At 30.4% G+C, this 17,041-nt stretch overlaps 1 protein-coding gene across 1 annotated transcript in view; it reads right to left on the bottom strand.

Moving 5' to 3' along the window:
* LOC134707773 (polycystin-1-like protein 1) overlaps positions 1 to 17,041 on the bottom strand; it is a 195,324-nt gene that overhangs the window by 47,589 nt on the left and 130,694 nt on the right. Inside the window, exons 33-37 of the mRNA XM_063567812.1 lie at positions 16,323 to 16,793; positions 13,993 to 14,271; positions 12,785 to 12,901; positions 8,744 to 8,898; positions 4,378 to 4,472 (exon numbers count right to left, since the gene is read on the bottom strand). Of these exons, the coding sequence (XP_063423882.1) occupies positions 4,378 to 4,472; positions 8,744 to 8,898; positions 12,785 to 12,901; positions 13,993 to 14,271; positions 16,323 to 16,793 (1,117 nt within the window). The remainder of the gene's footprint in view (positions 1 to 4,377; positions 4,473 to 8,743; positions 8,899 to 12,784; positions 12,902 to 13,992; positions 14,272 to 16,322; positions 16,794 to 17,041) is intronic.

The raw sequence follows: 17,041 nt of genomic DNA, 5'->3' as shown, positions 1-17,041 counted from the left end.
AAGACAAAGGTTACAGTTGATGTTGCTCAAACTTCATTTTCAGTTTAGAGTGGATTCATCATTATTTGTAAGTTACCAATTTTCGCCAATTTCATGGCTACCCAGGAACTAGGAATTCTAATGTATAAAAACTGGCAAATTTTTCTACAAATATGTATGCAGACCTTAGCAAAACAACAAAATCAAATATCCACGAAATGCCAGTTTTTCTCAATCCAACAATATTAAATGAATCCACAGTAGTGTTCTGTTGACTGTGTTTGTTTAATTATGTTTTCTCTCTCCAATGGTTTTTATAAGTGCCTCTCCAACTTATGAGTTTTGATCGTCTTCGTGGTATCTTTGACCTCTTTTTTATAATTATAATACAGGAAGATATATTGCATTAAACCCAAACATCACATTCCTAATTCAAGCCAAATATCCTTTGATCTGAGAATGTGTGTTTAATGCTTTGAGGGAGCACAACAGTCAGTTAAAAACTGCTTTTGACCCAGCCAGAATTTAAACATATATAAAGGTATATGCGATACCTCTATCATCAAACAGAAATTTGAATACACTGTAAATGAAAATTGTAGACAAGTAAAATTAGAGCTTCGCAACATGGGCCTATGCTCATTGTTAATGGTCAGCCTTACTTGTTCATTTAATCTCATACTTTATAATATTGCTGTCTCAATGGCCTTCTTTACATCATATGATTAGCTCTAGTTGTTTGTTCATTTCGCCCTATTACACATTGTAGGATTGCCATCTCATTGACTTCTATCCCATATTTCTTTTCATCATGTTTTCAGACAGAACAAATATCTACGCAACGATTGTACAAATATTGGATAATACATTATATCTAGACAGCTCTGTCACAATGCTTTGTTTATTTCTAATAACATGCTGTATGCATTGATTCAACTTGGTTTAATTTCAGTTTTATAAACTTTTTTGTATTGTATTAGTTTGTCTACTCATTTCATCGGGTAAAAATCAGTTTCAACTTGAAATGAGTTCTGATGACACTGCTTGCATTCTATTCACAAAACCATGCATGTTTCAAACAGGTTAGTACAAACAACAAACAAATAAATCATTCTGTTATATTTTATTTCTAATATATTCAACAATGAAAAAATAAAATAAAATTCAACAATCAAACAGATTGCACACAGTTTACGTGGACATTACCAAACAATGCCATTTCAATCCTTGCATTGACCATGTAAATTAAGAGTAGAAGCCCCTCCCAATATTAACCCATCTAAAAACAACTATTTTTTTCTTTTTTGCTTGGTATGTATAAAATTATAAAAAGGCTGTACTTTGAACATCTCAAATTAAGAAATTGTAAATTAGTCATTCTTTTTTAAATGTGTATCAAAGGGTTTATAGAAATCAGTCGAGTGTGAGAATTGATCACAAATTCATATTCCCTCTGCAATTTCGTTAAAATACAATTTTTGTTTAACATAAAACCTAAACAACAATTTGGAGAAAAAAGATTGGGCACTATAACCCATGTAAGAAAGTAATCTTATGTCAGAAAAGGTTTACATTGAGCTATCAAATTAGACTAAACAGTTTTCCCACCGATATTTTCTGACCTGGGTCAATGACCTATCATATCAACTATAATTAAATGTCTAAAAAGAAATGGGTCTAGATGACCTCCAATGACCAGAAATCTAATACGTCTTTAGTATGAGTATAATTATCTGTATAGTTACAGAAAAACAAGTAGACTATATATAATCATCTTATTATTCATTTTATAAATCTCCTCTCATATTTATTGACAATTGTTGCCTAATCCAAACTAATTCCCAAAGAAGAAATGACAAATGAAAAATCACATCGTGTTTAATTTTTTATTAAAAAAAGTATTTGTGGTCTTTATAATTCCCTCTTGAATGATAAATATCAATAGCTATTTTAAATTTTATTCTCTTAAGATTGTGGTCTGTATCTTATTTTTGTATCACTCTTGTTTCACTTGGTGTTATATGAAAAGTGCATTAACTGATTGGCCTACCCTTCATAGGTTAAAAATATTTCAACAATTCAAAATGTTTAGATGCTAAATATTTGAGGAATTTATCATTTTTGCCACTAGAATAATTAGTTAAAACAATTTGTGAGAATGGGATATTGGTTGAAATCAAATTGAGTTATTTAATCTCAATAAAATAATAAATGAGCCTTTCTTGTTATGGAACATATAACTGTATTTAATTTCCCCTATGAGGTCAGAAGTCTGTTCCAATGTCAGATAGTTTTGTCAGCATTAGAGTCTTGAATAAATGTTTACTTGACAAAACTCTTAGAAAAAATGATCCTCAAACTCATTTGAAATACTGCTATTGTATCTTAAAAAAAGTCAATGCAGTCAATAGTCAAATCCTCTCCATGGACAAAGATGTGCCGATGCTATCAAAAACAAACTGCTGATGGTCCTGGCTAGACTGAAATGAACTCAGGCTCAGCCAAATTGGCTGGTAACTATACAGGTTCAATTTTGTACCCCAAAAATCAACTCATTTATTTTTAATTTCATCTAAATGCAGCTTGGAGATGCTGACAAAGATTAATGTGGCTGTAAAACTGTTTGCAATCTGTGTCTCTTACCTGTAATTAACTCACCTTGATAATTAATTAATAAATAATCCATCAAACTCAGGATTCATCAAATTATTTATTCTATGCAACAGACTTTTCTGACAAATTAATTATATCCTATATTAAATCAGGATTTTATTTGTTTTCTATTAATTTGCCTTACTGAATATTTTACAGATTTTAGGAATTAAATTTTTAGATGAATGAAAGAGTTTTGGTTATATCAGAAATGACAAAGAAAGATTTTCCCCTTATTCTGATAAAATTTATGCAACATTATTAGCCAAAATACTATTTCTGGTCACATCATACTGGATGTCAGGCTCAGTAAACAAAGCTCAAATTCAGGAATGGCTGAAACTGATAAAATTTAAGCATAGTGTGTTTTCAAATTTTCAGAAGTTATGAGTTTTACCATTATATCAGTTGTAAAATTGTCAGAAAAATCTGTTAAATTTGTTTACACATTTCTTCTGATCTTGCTCTTGATCTCTGTATTATCCCTGCATCTGACGGTTGAAGTCTAGCAGCTCTAGCCACACATACATGCTTATTACTTGTCACTAATTCTACATGCTTTCATCGTGCAGTGCAAGTTAGTATTTTCCTGTATAATAAATATATACACACAAAATTAGATAATAGTTCATCAGTAAAAATTAATATAAATAAACATCAAATATTCAGTAAATTCTATTCACTCTATTTTCATGTTTCCTAGATCACTGTAAGATCATTTTCTTTATCATGCTACTTGAGTTAAATAGGTTTTACTCAGAAGAGTAAAAAACAAAATTGATGACCTCAAAAGCCTACGTCATTGATGTTGCCTAGGAAAACAGCAATAAACATTCTGACAAATCATCTTTGATTTTGATAAAATTTTAAGAGGGAAAAACAGAAGTCACTTTGACTTGAACAAATACAACATCAAGTTAATATGTTAGTAAGTAAAGATGTTTATAAAAGTCCACAAATAACAGGGTAAACTAATGGGATAGCTTTCATGTGCCCTTTATTACAAAATTTCAGTGTTGGCACACAGACTTTTTAAACATTCTAATGAAGTATATAATGGAAATGAAACCAGTTTTTATGAAAGTGTTTGGTAAATATTTTGTAAGGAAGTTTTCACAAGGACTGCAATCATATAACTGTAAAAACAATAAAGGAGTAGGTTCAGTAAGACCGCTTTTTGGCCCTAAAATATATCAGTTTTACAAAATTGTGAAAATGTATTCGTTAAGCTATTTGTTGGAAAGTAGAATGATTCTGCCACATAAATGTGGGCTTTTTTTGACAATACAATGCACATACACCAGGTACTAGCATCATTAAGTCATGCTAAATTACTGAAATCTTCACAATTTTAGCATTTTAGTTAAATTTTAGACGGTTTCCGTCTTAAATGAAAGTGGCCGCATTCGTGTTCATTCATAATATTGAAATATAAGTTGTATTTGATAATAATACATAATATATATAAAGGTTGAGGATGAACACAAATGCGTCCACTTTCGTTTTTGACAAAAACCATCTGAAAAATGATGATTTTTTGCATATTTGATAGATTTGTCATATTTAAGCTTGAATAGGAGCGTTTTTAATTACTAAAATCAGTTAAAATATGTCACATAAGCTTATTAAATCAATTGAAATAGACACTTAAGTGTTTAAAAACTGTCTAAAATATTTCGTTCGATGAACTTGAAAATTGAGGCCAAAATCGGCCCTTACCGGACCTTCTCCTTTGCAATAACTTACAATTTAAATATCCAGATGGAAGGAATATCTGTAAATGATTGCCTTGTATTTCCTCTCTCTTTATGTACTGACTTGGAGTGGGTGGTGTGTTATAACTGAAAAGAAAAGTACAACCAACTCATATCGATTCACTTATTAGTTGACAATTCCCCTACTTTAAGTTTTGAAATTTTTGCTTGCATTTAACATTGCAATTGTAGAGACAACAATATGAGATTAAATATAGGTTACTGACAATTCATGTAAACAAAATTGAAAACACATTGATTTCATTTTTCTTCCCCTATCTAGTCACAATTTTCACAATATAAAATAACCTCATAAATTTCTGAATTCAGTGTTACAGGTATTAATTAAAAAAAAAAAAAAAAAAACTTTTAAAAAGACTTCTTGATGGATCAAATAGAATAATTTTAACGGTGAATAAAAAAGTAAAGTCCACTAACTGAATTTTATTTTGAATGATTTTACCTCCTAGTGACTACCAAACAAAGACTAGATAAAATGAATGTCCAGTAGTTAAGACTACAATATATCACAATTAATCAATAAACTAAGAGATCTCAAAACATTCCTTTATTACAATAAATTACCCTACTCTGACCCTCCTTGACTGTCCTGCAGGGAAGGTTATCACACCTTACAATTAATCAACAGAGATATAAATCTGGGGACATTTCTTTAACAAGACACAATTAATAAGAAATTGATTCCTTTCCCATATAACTCTGCTGAATGATTAATATTATCGCCATGAGAATTTATATCATATTCTTATAGATACATTTTATTTCCCAAAGAGAAGAGAGATAAAAAGCTTTTATTAATATAATTGGTAACCTCTAAATCGATCAAAAGGCTGGGTTTCTTGAGGAATTCCAGGATCAATCAGAGCTTGACAATGGAACAATTCTGTTTTATATTCAAATTAACTTAAATGTTTTCCTATTATATCTGCATGCTCAATCAAAATGACTTCTTTATAACACAATACTCTGAATGAATTGTAGAAAAACTGTAGTCTGCCAATGGATCTTAGAACAACCAATACAGAAAAGTGGAAACTATCAACCATTACCCTCCAAACCAAAACATAACTGTAGCACACAAGGATACCAAACTGAGGGACACAAAAGAACTGTAACAAATCCTTCATAAAAATGAAAAAAAAACCATTTATAAAACATGTTGATTGAGATCTAGAACAGCATCCATCAATTTCAGGTGAAGTAAATTTGTCAATTAAATACACCTGAAACTTTGCTCACCTTGGGATTAAGACAGGTCTGAGCGAAAATTTCAGGCATACCCAACTAACAATTGTAATGACACAACAACAGCAATCATTGAAATCATAAGGTTAATAAATGATAACTTTCTCAACAGCTCTCACATCAAAATAGTCTATTCTACATTAAAGACAGACACACAACATAACCTTCAAAGTCTTTGACTCATCAGCAATCTCCACAACTTTTTCAACATTTGAATATTCTTAGTTATTTTCCTAGTCCTAGACTTCTGACTATCACCATGCTCCATATACAGACAAATAACCTCCACAAAGAGTTCTGCTCTGATAAAAAAATAACCAATTGAAAATAACTATTTGTAAGTTAAGAGACAATCCTGTAGTGACTACATCATGGAGTTGTAAAGAGATGCTTCAATCAATGAAATGTTATACATTTTGTACCATACAAAATCATATACCATATCATACAGAATCAATGCAATTCTATGAAATATTTCTTTTCCAACACTATATCACAAATCATGTGTAACTAGAAAACTAAACATATATTCTTCCTCAGATTTTATTCACAGATTCATTACCATTCTTTTTTTGCATTTGCATGGCAAAGTGGGACCATCAATTTTTATTACTGGTATACTTAATAATTGGAAAACATTTACATGTAATCATTTTATGAAACAATAAACAACTTTCTTTCATAACACATTTACATAAGCTTTTAGTTCTTTAGTAATAAGTGATTTTAAACATTAAAGCCGAGAACTTAACGTGGAATGGATGAAAAGTCTATGCAAATTGGCTTGCATTAGTTTTCAGGTAATAAAACATTACAGAATAATTTTGTTATTCTAAAGATGAACCACAACTAATACTCAAATACCAATATACAATAAGCCATAAGTTGAATGTTCAGATGAACATTGGAAAGATTAACCTTGCATTATTAAACCATCATGTGAACAAACCATCAAGGACAGCAAAAATTGGAAGAAATCAATTAAACAGTCCAATCAATAAAGAAGGTTACCAGAGGACCATGGTGAAAGGACCATGGTGAACAAACCACCAAGACAGCAGAAAACGAAAAGAAATCCACTAAACAGTCCAATCAATTCAACAGGGAACCAGTGACAATGGTGAACAAACCATCAGGACAGCAGAAAACTAAAAGAAATCCACTAAACAGTCCAATCAATTCAACAGGGAACCAGTGACAATGGTGAACAAACCACCAGGACAGCAGAAAACTAAAAGAAATCAATTAAACAATCCAATCAATTCAACAGGGAACCAGTGACAATGGTGAACAAACAACCAGGACAGCAGAAAACTAAAAGATATCAACTAAACAGATCAATCAACTCAACAGGGAACCAGTGACAATGGTGAACAAACCACCAAGACAGCAGAAACTAGAATCTTTGGACTGTATATATGCTTGTACAAATGTATAAGCAGTAATCCTTCCAACTATATTACCAAGAAGATCACACATTGAACAATGTATTGTTGGTAATTATTCATGATTGGCAAAATAAATGCAGATATTATTACCTATACATAAACCTCAAAGAGAATTTTGAGATTGCAAGAATATTCCTATAATTTTGATCATTTAAAATTGCCACTAAGGTATTGACTGATTAATGCTTTATTTCAACAAAATATCAGTTTATCTTCTGAAGGATACATTGTCTTAGTAACAGAGAAAACATGCTGATGAAATTACTTTGCATTAATGTTAGCAATCATTCTGATCAAAGAATAAAAAGCTGAATTATACAAGTTAAAAAGAACTCAAATGAAAAGGGAAAGTGCTTTAACTGTATGTTACTCATTTGTGAAACAGATTTTCACTATTATATTCAAATTATTTTCTTTTTTTACCTTACAACATATCATAATGTTGTAGCTATAAAATACTAACAATGGCCTGGAAAAGTTTTACTCATCAAAATAATTGTTTTTTAATGTAAAATCAAGCTACAAACACCCATTAAGGAGTTATTTTCAAAATTCTTATTCTTGCATAAAAAAACCACTAAGCCATCAATTTTGGAAATAACTGTTTTTGTTGTAATTATAGAAAATGACTAAAAATAAACCTTTTACTATCTTTAATCATAAAATTTGGTTTTGACACCAATTATATCATCACTCAATATTACAGTTCTTATAATTAAAATGTTAATAGGTCAAATTTACGTCAGTTCAATTACTCAATTACGTCAAGAATGAAATCCATATTCTTTATTATTATATTGATGATTGGGTGTAATGCTGCATGCTATATTGTGCAGTCACAAACATGGAGGCTGACAAAAGTACAATGGAATTACTGTGAAGTTTATGTGAACTTTTAGGGAATAGAAATAAAACAATTCTGCTTTTTTCATAAGCAGTATGTATCATACAAAACAAAAAAAAGACCCAATTTTTTAAACAAGCTATTATCAGGAAAGATTTAAAACCGAATTTCAGAAAGAATTTTTTTTTTACATAACAGAAATGCTTAAAAAAAAGCAAAATGTTGCTCTTTATAAAATCCTATTTTGGTACTACATTTGTTAATAATTGATTGTGGCAGGATTTAATGTGGGAAGATCAATGTATTCTTGTCATGCAACCTCTATCTTTGAGAATAATTCCATGAAAGGTGGGTAATTTCAGTAATGGTATTCCCAAATGTATATCACAAAATGAACTTTATGACATGGGCTTTCTTATATTTAGAAGATTGTACTTCTTAACAAACTTGTATGAAAAAAATGAAATTCCTTAAAAGAGCAAATTCAGTGCATGAACTTATTTTTAGTTTAACAATCATCTTGAATCAAAAGCAATACATATTACATCAAACTGATCAATTAATTATATCACCCCAAAAAAAGCACATGAAAAAGAAATTAAGGTTTCCTTTTTTCCCCCAAGTTCTAATGAAAGGAAATCATAGTTTATAAGCCAAAATATTTTCTTCTTCCTCAGTATGAACATCTTCTGATTGCTCCATTTTACAAGTATATACCTAACCTGATTTCTTGTGATAACGTATAGTTTTAGAGTCGATGTTATCATTTTATTTTATAGGACAAACCTGAATCTACTCACTTAATCAAAACTGCAATGGTAAACAGTCTGCCCTCTGTAACTGGTACCAACTCTACATCTAGATTTAAGGAGTTATTTCGATCTGAGAGGCTCACATTAAAGCTATGAATATTCATTACTGACTTCTCCAATTGGTGAGAACTAACCATATCTATCTGAAAACAGAAAAACTCAAATGTGAAAAAAATGTTTACCTAATGGACATGAATACTGATTTTGCTTTTTCATCTTAATTTTTTAAACTAATGAAGATTTTTTTTATACAAGAAACTACATTCTTGATAATGTGATCTTGTTTTCAATCTTCAATAATAACTTCAAATGATTGAATATCCTTTATTGTCAACATATGTGTAGCTGCTAGACACTAAATCATTTCAAATAAGCCCAGCATCTATCTTTGAAATGGAAGTCTGATGCTTGGGGACACAATCAGTGCAACTATTGTATGTGTTGTGTCAGTAAGTGCACAGTGATTTCATCTTAAAGAGGTTCAATAAAAGACTTTTTTAATTGGAAACAATATAACTGCACTTGAGAACAGTTTGACTTTAATTACAATCAATAAAAGATTTTTGTTCCTTAAATAAAAAGGCATACTCAGTGGACAACAAACAACATAAATTCTGTAGTTATGGATCTGCCAAAGTAATTAAACATAACAACCAAGTCACCATGCACAATTGTTTCCAGTAAACTGATGGATATCTTAGTAACCAGTTAAATTGAAGGTTTTCCATGTTTACAAACAGACTTTAGTTATATGACTAACAGTCATAAAATTCAGACTTTACAAAAATGACTAACAATGGAATAACTTGCTAACATGGTCACTATCAGAGGATTGTCTTTATGATATCTTTTGCAATCTTAAAGCTTGTAATACCACCTTTAAGAAAGATGAAAGATACCAGAGGGACAGACAAACTCATAAGTCAACAATAAACTGACAATGCCATGGCTAAAAAAGAAAACAAGACCATCAGACAAACATTAGTATGTGTACACAAAACACAACAAAGAAAACTAAACACTAAGCAGCACAAACCCACAAAAAAACTTGTTTAATAATTGTAAATTGGTTAGGTACATGGGTAACAGTTTAAATTATAATCAAAAGTTTGTATTTGATATATAAAATTATGCAAAACCAAGGGTTAACCAAACTGATGATTTTCTGAAACTGACAATACGATGACACACAAGGAGATACCAAGATACTCAATGTACATTGCAAGGAATTTCTTTTAGGACATTGAACTCGCTGAGATACAATTATTCAATATTTTAGAAATTCTATACCTGTACTGGGTATCTAGTTTGAGTTATTGGTGTAATATGATATCTTAATCAAACATTTGATGAGATTATATTGATGCAGATTTCATCCAACTTCCTTCTTAGCCTTATAAATCTAGCAGAACAAATATCATCCAAACAGAATCAGACATATATTCCACTGCAGATTTCCTCCTTCTATATCTTTTTTAAAGCTGTATCTAACTTTTCTGCATTTAACCATTTTAAGGATCAATTATTGATTTATAAAATATTAATTGTTGATTAAATCTGAATCATTTTTAACCAAATATTGACACAGGGTGATAACAGCACATCTGTGTTTAAGGTAAACAATGGCAAGAATTAATGAACAACATTAATCAATTATAACTGTCAATAGTATACCCAATACATCAAGAACTTAGAGGGGTAAAATGTACTTATAACATAGAACAAACATAGGATTGTAGTTCGGAAAGCATCTAGATAAAAGAGGGGTGAAAAGGGGGGGATACCCCCCCCCCAACCATATGTTAACTCTGCAAGAAAAGAAACTCATTATATTCTGTTTCTTTTTTTTCAGAATGGGTGATCTCCCATAAATCTGGCAATATAAAAAGTTGATTATTTTTTCAATTTCACTACAGTTACATTAAGCTTACTTATTCTGATCAATATCATGAATATTGGGGATTATTCAATTTCTTCTTACATTAAATATAAAACTAATCTCTATTCCATTGTAAGTAATTTCCCAATACTCATAATGTAACAGTTTTTTACTCTTCAAATCCAATATTTTTAAATGTAAATTTCCTCCTACTTCCTTACATATAGATTAATCATATTTGTTTCATTATACATAGTTGTTTTAATAAAGTTCCTGATTAATGTAACCTGATAATAATTCAATTTGAATATGACTAGAGATATTATTTTTAACCTAAAATAGGCAAAACAACTAGTTCTATTAGCAATTTCTCTATAAAAACATATCAAACTTATTTGATCAGAATGTAAAATGTTATTTACAGCTAAAGGGAAGAAAAATATAATGGGTGCATTTCAAAAGCTGTATTAGAGTTTTATCTAACAGAAAAAAAAGTATCAAATGTTGCTTAATTCACTTATTTAGGGCTTTTTCAGCTATGTCTTAGAAACCAGAAGTAATTTTTAAAAGACAAATTTAAGTACAAAATAAAGCATTAATAAATCAACAGGCTAACAAAATCAGTTTGTATGCCAACTATTTGTCAATTGATTTACTGCTGTCTTTGAGATGCTACAACCTGATTGCTGTAGATAAATTTACGACTGGAGGACCTTCTGAGCATGTTAAATGTATGCAAGCTTACAAAGTTACATGCAATTCACAAATACTAAATGAAAATGTATTCCTCTAGGACACTGATATATTTAGTTTAACACAAGGCTTTTCGTTACGAGTATAAAAACACTATTTGGCGTACACGAGAGAGTTACTCTAGAGATCTATTAGCTTTCACGAACTTTAATAAACTGTCAGATAGTATTATGTTGTTATGAGTCACCCGACATTACTATATTTGTATTTCACTATAAACCGCCACAGATAAGGTCACATGGGAAGTTGTTATATAAACAAAGTGCCCATCTCAATTTCTCAACAATTAGAAAACACACATCTTTCAATTGAAATGGGTTCTGCAACTAAAGTGTGCTCCAACATTTATGTGTCTACGACAGCAATAAAACAGATTTGTCAGTTCACAATCAATACAATCACTGCATGCTTTTAAACAATTAAATCTTCTCTAGACTGATTTCAATTGTAACTGGAGTTCAGAGATTTCATTTCAAATCTCTTATCATCTCCATTTAATGGTGATATAATAGAAGGAAGCTGACATTTATCCTAGTAGTAACCTTTACTGTAGACAAAAATAAGAGTTCAGAACCTTTGTGGTAATTACAAATCTATGCTTATTCTATATTTGTAATCAATATAAAGGATACTAGTGCAATACTGATTGTATAATTTGAAAAGTTATTAGTGATTGTATAACCTCTAAATTTGAGACCATTTTTTCTTACAATCTCTCATGTACTAAAAGAGTACATCAAGTTAAAAAAGAATGTATGCAGCAAGGAGTTCCATCTGATGCACAAAAGACATTTCAGTATCTTTCAGAAGTTATTAAAATAAAGAACATCTTTTAGATCAGTAAATTTCCCATTTTACAAGAATTCCATTGAAAACATCTTGAATACTCCATAGAATTCCACAGATAAGGACAATATGTCTAGTAAAAAGATCCAAGTACCAGGGAATTCTTACATTGATGAATGATTCTTGTTTGATGTAATGTTGCCTTAGGGACGACATCAAAAGTTCAATGAAGGATAGAAAACTTAATTCACATAGTTTTTTCACTGACCCAAGCCCCCCCCCCCCCCCCCCCCCCCCCACTCTTTACCTAATTTGGAAAAACATGATTTACCAATATGGATATATGTAAAATCGATTTTGGATTAACAAAATTTGCAGCCATGTTGACACCCCCCCTCCCCCTCCCCCTCCTCAAACTTTTTTTTTTATCCTACATCGATCTTTTGATGTCATCCCTTATATAGTGATACAACCCTAATATAGCCATTTTTATTTTTAATTCACGTCTGTTAATGGAGGATGAAAAGCTGGACCAATAATAATTTTAATCATTTAGTGAACAGATATTAGATTGTGCTGTGTAGATGTGAACAATTGTTTTATATACCAACCTTGTCAATTTTTCTAGGAATCTCAAGATAAACCATATTATCATCAGCTAGGTTTTGTACATCAACTTGACTGCCATTACAAGTTAGAATTTTTACTGAACAGACTTCTGACTGAATCTGAAACACAACAGATATAAGCATTCTAATCTTCTGCAAACTAAAAATCAATTGATTCTAACTAAATCTACTTTATTATGAATTTTGACTAGGGATGAATTTAAACATAAGTTTTTGCTCATATATACTTTTGTTTAATTTAAACCTTGACAAAACCAATTTTTTTTTTTATATTCCTACAACTTAAAGACCAGACAATCTAAGTGGTTAAGTTCTCCATGCCAGTAGGAAAAAGAATTTCTTATATCTGGAATGAACTGTATTGTAGGATTAGAAATATTCTGATCTTGTCCTTCATACACTAGCTTAAAACTACATCTAACTTTAAAGCATATTCCCTTGTGTCTATCCATGCTATATTTAGAAGCTATTCAATCTTTTATTTGCTCAGTTGATTTTCACTTCCTTGATGCATTCAAAAATTGTCTCATTAGCTTAACATCGTCTGTATTGTCTGATATTACGCAATTCTCCAATCATCTTATTTTGATTAATTTATAAATTTTGATTAAAATCCGTCAAATAGTCTAATGTTTAATTGGGAATTAATGCAAGGCTTTGCAAAATTGAATCCTTTTAAATTCATGAGAATTCTCATTTTTAACTTTTTCTCATTCCTAATTTGAAAATGAAACTTTATATCATGCTTGAAAGAGATTACCGTTTTATTTCCCAGGATTTTCAGATAAAATGTCTACGTATGCTGTTTTTAGTGTTCAATGTAATACAAGGAAACCTCACCTTTATTCCCAATAGGTATACATGCAGATAAGGACATGCTAACTAATTAGACTGCAAAGTGGGTCAACTTGCTATGCTTTGTATAAAGTTTAAATAACAGATGACTTACATTTAAATTATTTACCAGTGTCTATTTTTTAGAGTGGCATTTCTATCTTCGCAATAATGAACACATTACAAACAAGTAAAGTTATATTTGGTTCAAACTGAATTAATCAAAGAAATACTTTATACTGCATAATCTTCCTTTTTTTCCCCTAAATTTGCCTTATTTTAAAGAAGCTTCATAAACCCACAGACAATTTGAATTAACTGACATATATATATCATCTATTTTTTTGAAGTCTCACCTTATCTTTTTCTTCTCTATTATATGAATATGGATTAAAGTTATATTTTGTCATATGAACTTGATAACAATTCTGACTGGGTAAAAATATATCTCCATTCAGCTTATCAAAACTCTCCTTCTTTAAAACTAGGTCCATCTTCTGAGGTAAAACAATCTTTGATTGGCTGATTTCCAAAACAGGTTTATCATGGAGTCTGTATCTCACAGCTTTTGTTGTAATGAACTCTGAAGTTTTGATCAGTTCACCTTCACTGCATGTGTGGAAAGTCATCTCTCTCTGCAAAGTATAAGTTTAAAAGTCCAAGATAATGAATGATCTCATATATCTGATATTTTCAAATTTTGAAAAAACATTGAAACCAAGGCTTCAAGTCATTATTCCAAGTGCGTTATTGATTGGTCCAAAAAGAATATGTTCTATTTCTTTGTGCAACAATAACCTGTTCTTATTAACAATAGACAAGCCAGAAATGATTTGAACCTTGAGTCATATAAATCATTATTTCAAAACTACACTAAAATCTGATTCCTATCATTACATGAAACCTTAGAGGTTATTCCGAGAAGAAATAAATTAAACTGTTGTTTAATATTGGCATAGTCTAGACCAAAGAGAAATGCGTTTTACCCTAAATACATCAAATCTATCTAGCACATCAAATCAATTATGCAGAATCTATACTGAAAACGTATATCTTGTGTAATCTGTTGTGGCAGTGCGGAGAAAAGAGTCAATTCTACAACACTCTATAATAAAGTAATATCTAACTTCAACTGAGTGCGGTCACCTCATTATATATGGCCAACCATCTCTGTACAAATTTTAATTGTGCAATATCACTTGCTAATATGCATCTGAAAGCCAACTTAACTGACAAAACTAATGCATACAATATTACTTCTAGAGGTATTAAATTTATGTTTGGAAACACCATTTGCAATTTCATAATGATGCCACTATAAAAATTTGTTCGAGTTGAAAAACATGCAATTACACACTAATTTTTTTCCATCTTATTCCTACTTTTTTAGCTGACCTCTATATAAAGGAACTGCATTGAAACTTTATTCATATCTTTTACATGATACACTTAAAATTTTAGATTTGAAAAAATCAAAACAGGTTTCAAACATACCATAATTCTTTAGCAAAGTTTATAATCCTAACAAATTCTGGATTATCTTTTTAAATATTTCAAAAGAAATATGTCAATATAAATTTCTTAGCCACAAAACTTCATCAAAATGTTGATGCTAAAAGTGCCTGGAAAGCTGTTTCTATAGGACTAAATACTCCTCAAACTTGGGAAAATCCTGGATATAACTCTCTTTGTCATATTGATATTGAACTGGACTTCAAATATTCACAATAAACCAATAATTACTCAACTGAACAGATAAACAAACATTTCTCATGTAATACAAATAAAATATCCCATGAACCGGATTTTTATCAAAATTTAACCGATCAGAAAATGAATGAATGTTAATAAATTTTATAAACTGGAAATTTTCAATGATGCATATAAACACCTAAACAATAGAACAACCGTTGTAGGGAGTTGATTATCAATTAACAGCAATAATTTGCCAACGTATAAGTAACTATCATGGCCTATTGATTTCATGAATAATTATCCCCTCTCAATACTTTCAAAGGAAAAATTGATGACAAAATTAACTTGAGAAAAAGATTTTTAACTTGATTCCAACTAATCAATATAAACTGATGAAAGGAAGATAGAAACTTATTTAAAATAATAAACAACTGTGAACATGTTTTAATGGCCACGAAGGACTCTGTAAAATACCACAAGGATTCAATGATTATCATTTAACTCTGTAATGGCGATTAGCAACAGATGTCAAGAAAAGTACAATATGATCACAAACGGTAACAGCTTCTTCTTCAGAATTTAATACATTTATATGGGCATGAAATAAATCCTTTTAGGTCATGCAAAAAATTGATTCATTTTATAAATATAAGTCATAAAATATACACAGATTTTACAGTAGAGATTTCCCCCTGATTTGTTTTGATGAATGGATGAATATGTATAGCTATTTGATGTACATAGGCAAATCTTACATGCATATTCATACACAGAGTCAATGTAACGGTAATTAAAATCATCAAAAAGAAAAATGTTATAAGATAAATCAAACTAGGTGTTTGAGACTGTATCCCATTTAACAGTACAAACCATGAAAAACTAGAACGTTTCTAGATTTCTATTCCCTGGTCCCTAAAGGGCTTTTAGATAAAAAGTACAAGACCTTTTTGTTTAACCAGTTGAACCTGTGTGACATAAAGAACCTCCTTACCTGTAAGAGAGAATGATGAACTTGTATGACAGCCTCTAAATAATTTCTGTGCATCCTTCTGATCTGTTCTTCATGAAGTTTGTGTACCAACCCAATGTCAGGAGAGGAGCTGTCATCAGAAGGTAAGGAGTAGTTGTTGTCTTGAACATCACTGCTGTTCTTCAGACTGTTACCATGTGTAGTAATAAAACTGTTGTTCTCTGTCATTGCACTGTTGTCCTCGGTAGATACCATACTGTCCTGGCTACTATTCCAGCCTAACTGTGTATCCAAGGTATGTCTTTCATTTGACATTGTGTTGGCTGCCCAAGATTCAAACAAGTTGTCCTGATGAGCCAAAGTCTCTATTAAACTGGATGTGATTCTATGGAGCATGATATACAAATCTTCACTTGGAGAACTGAACTGCTTCAATTTACTCTCTATCTTTTTTAATAGCTTGATGGATTCTTCAAATGCATCCATACCAAACTGCAAAGAAAAAATAAAGATTAACTTAAGATATCAATTATTATCTATTATGTTTATTTGTGAAAAACATACTATCAAACAAAGAAGAGGTTGGCCTAAGCTTATTTTGAGTACTTGGTAACATCTGTCACTGTTAATTCAAACCTATAAAAGCAATAATCATTTCACATAGATATATAGTCAATAGATGTCAGCCTGTATCTTTGTAAAGTCTTTCATAGGAAACATTAGTTTGTCAATTATCAAAG

This window comes from Mytilus trossulus, chromosome 2 (assembly GCF_036588685.1).
Source record: "Mytilus trossulus isolate FHL-02 chromosome 2, PNRI_Mtr1.1.1.hap1, whole genome shotgun sequence".
Lineage (NCBI taxonomy): Eukaryota > Metazoa > Mollusca > Bivalvia > Mytilida > Mytilidae > Mytilus > Mytilus trossulus.
Note: the sequence above shows the minus strand (reverse complement) of the source record. Positions and strands in the feature narration are given on the sequence as shown.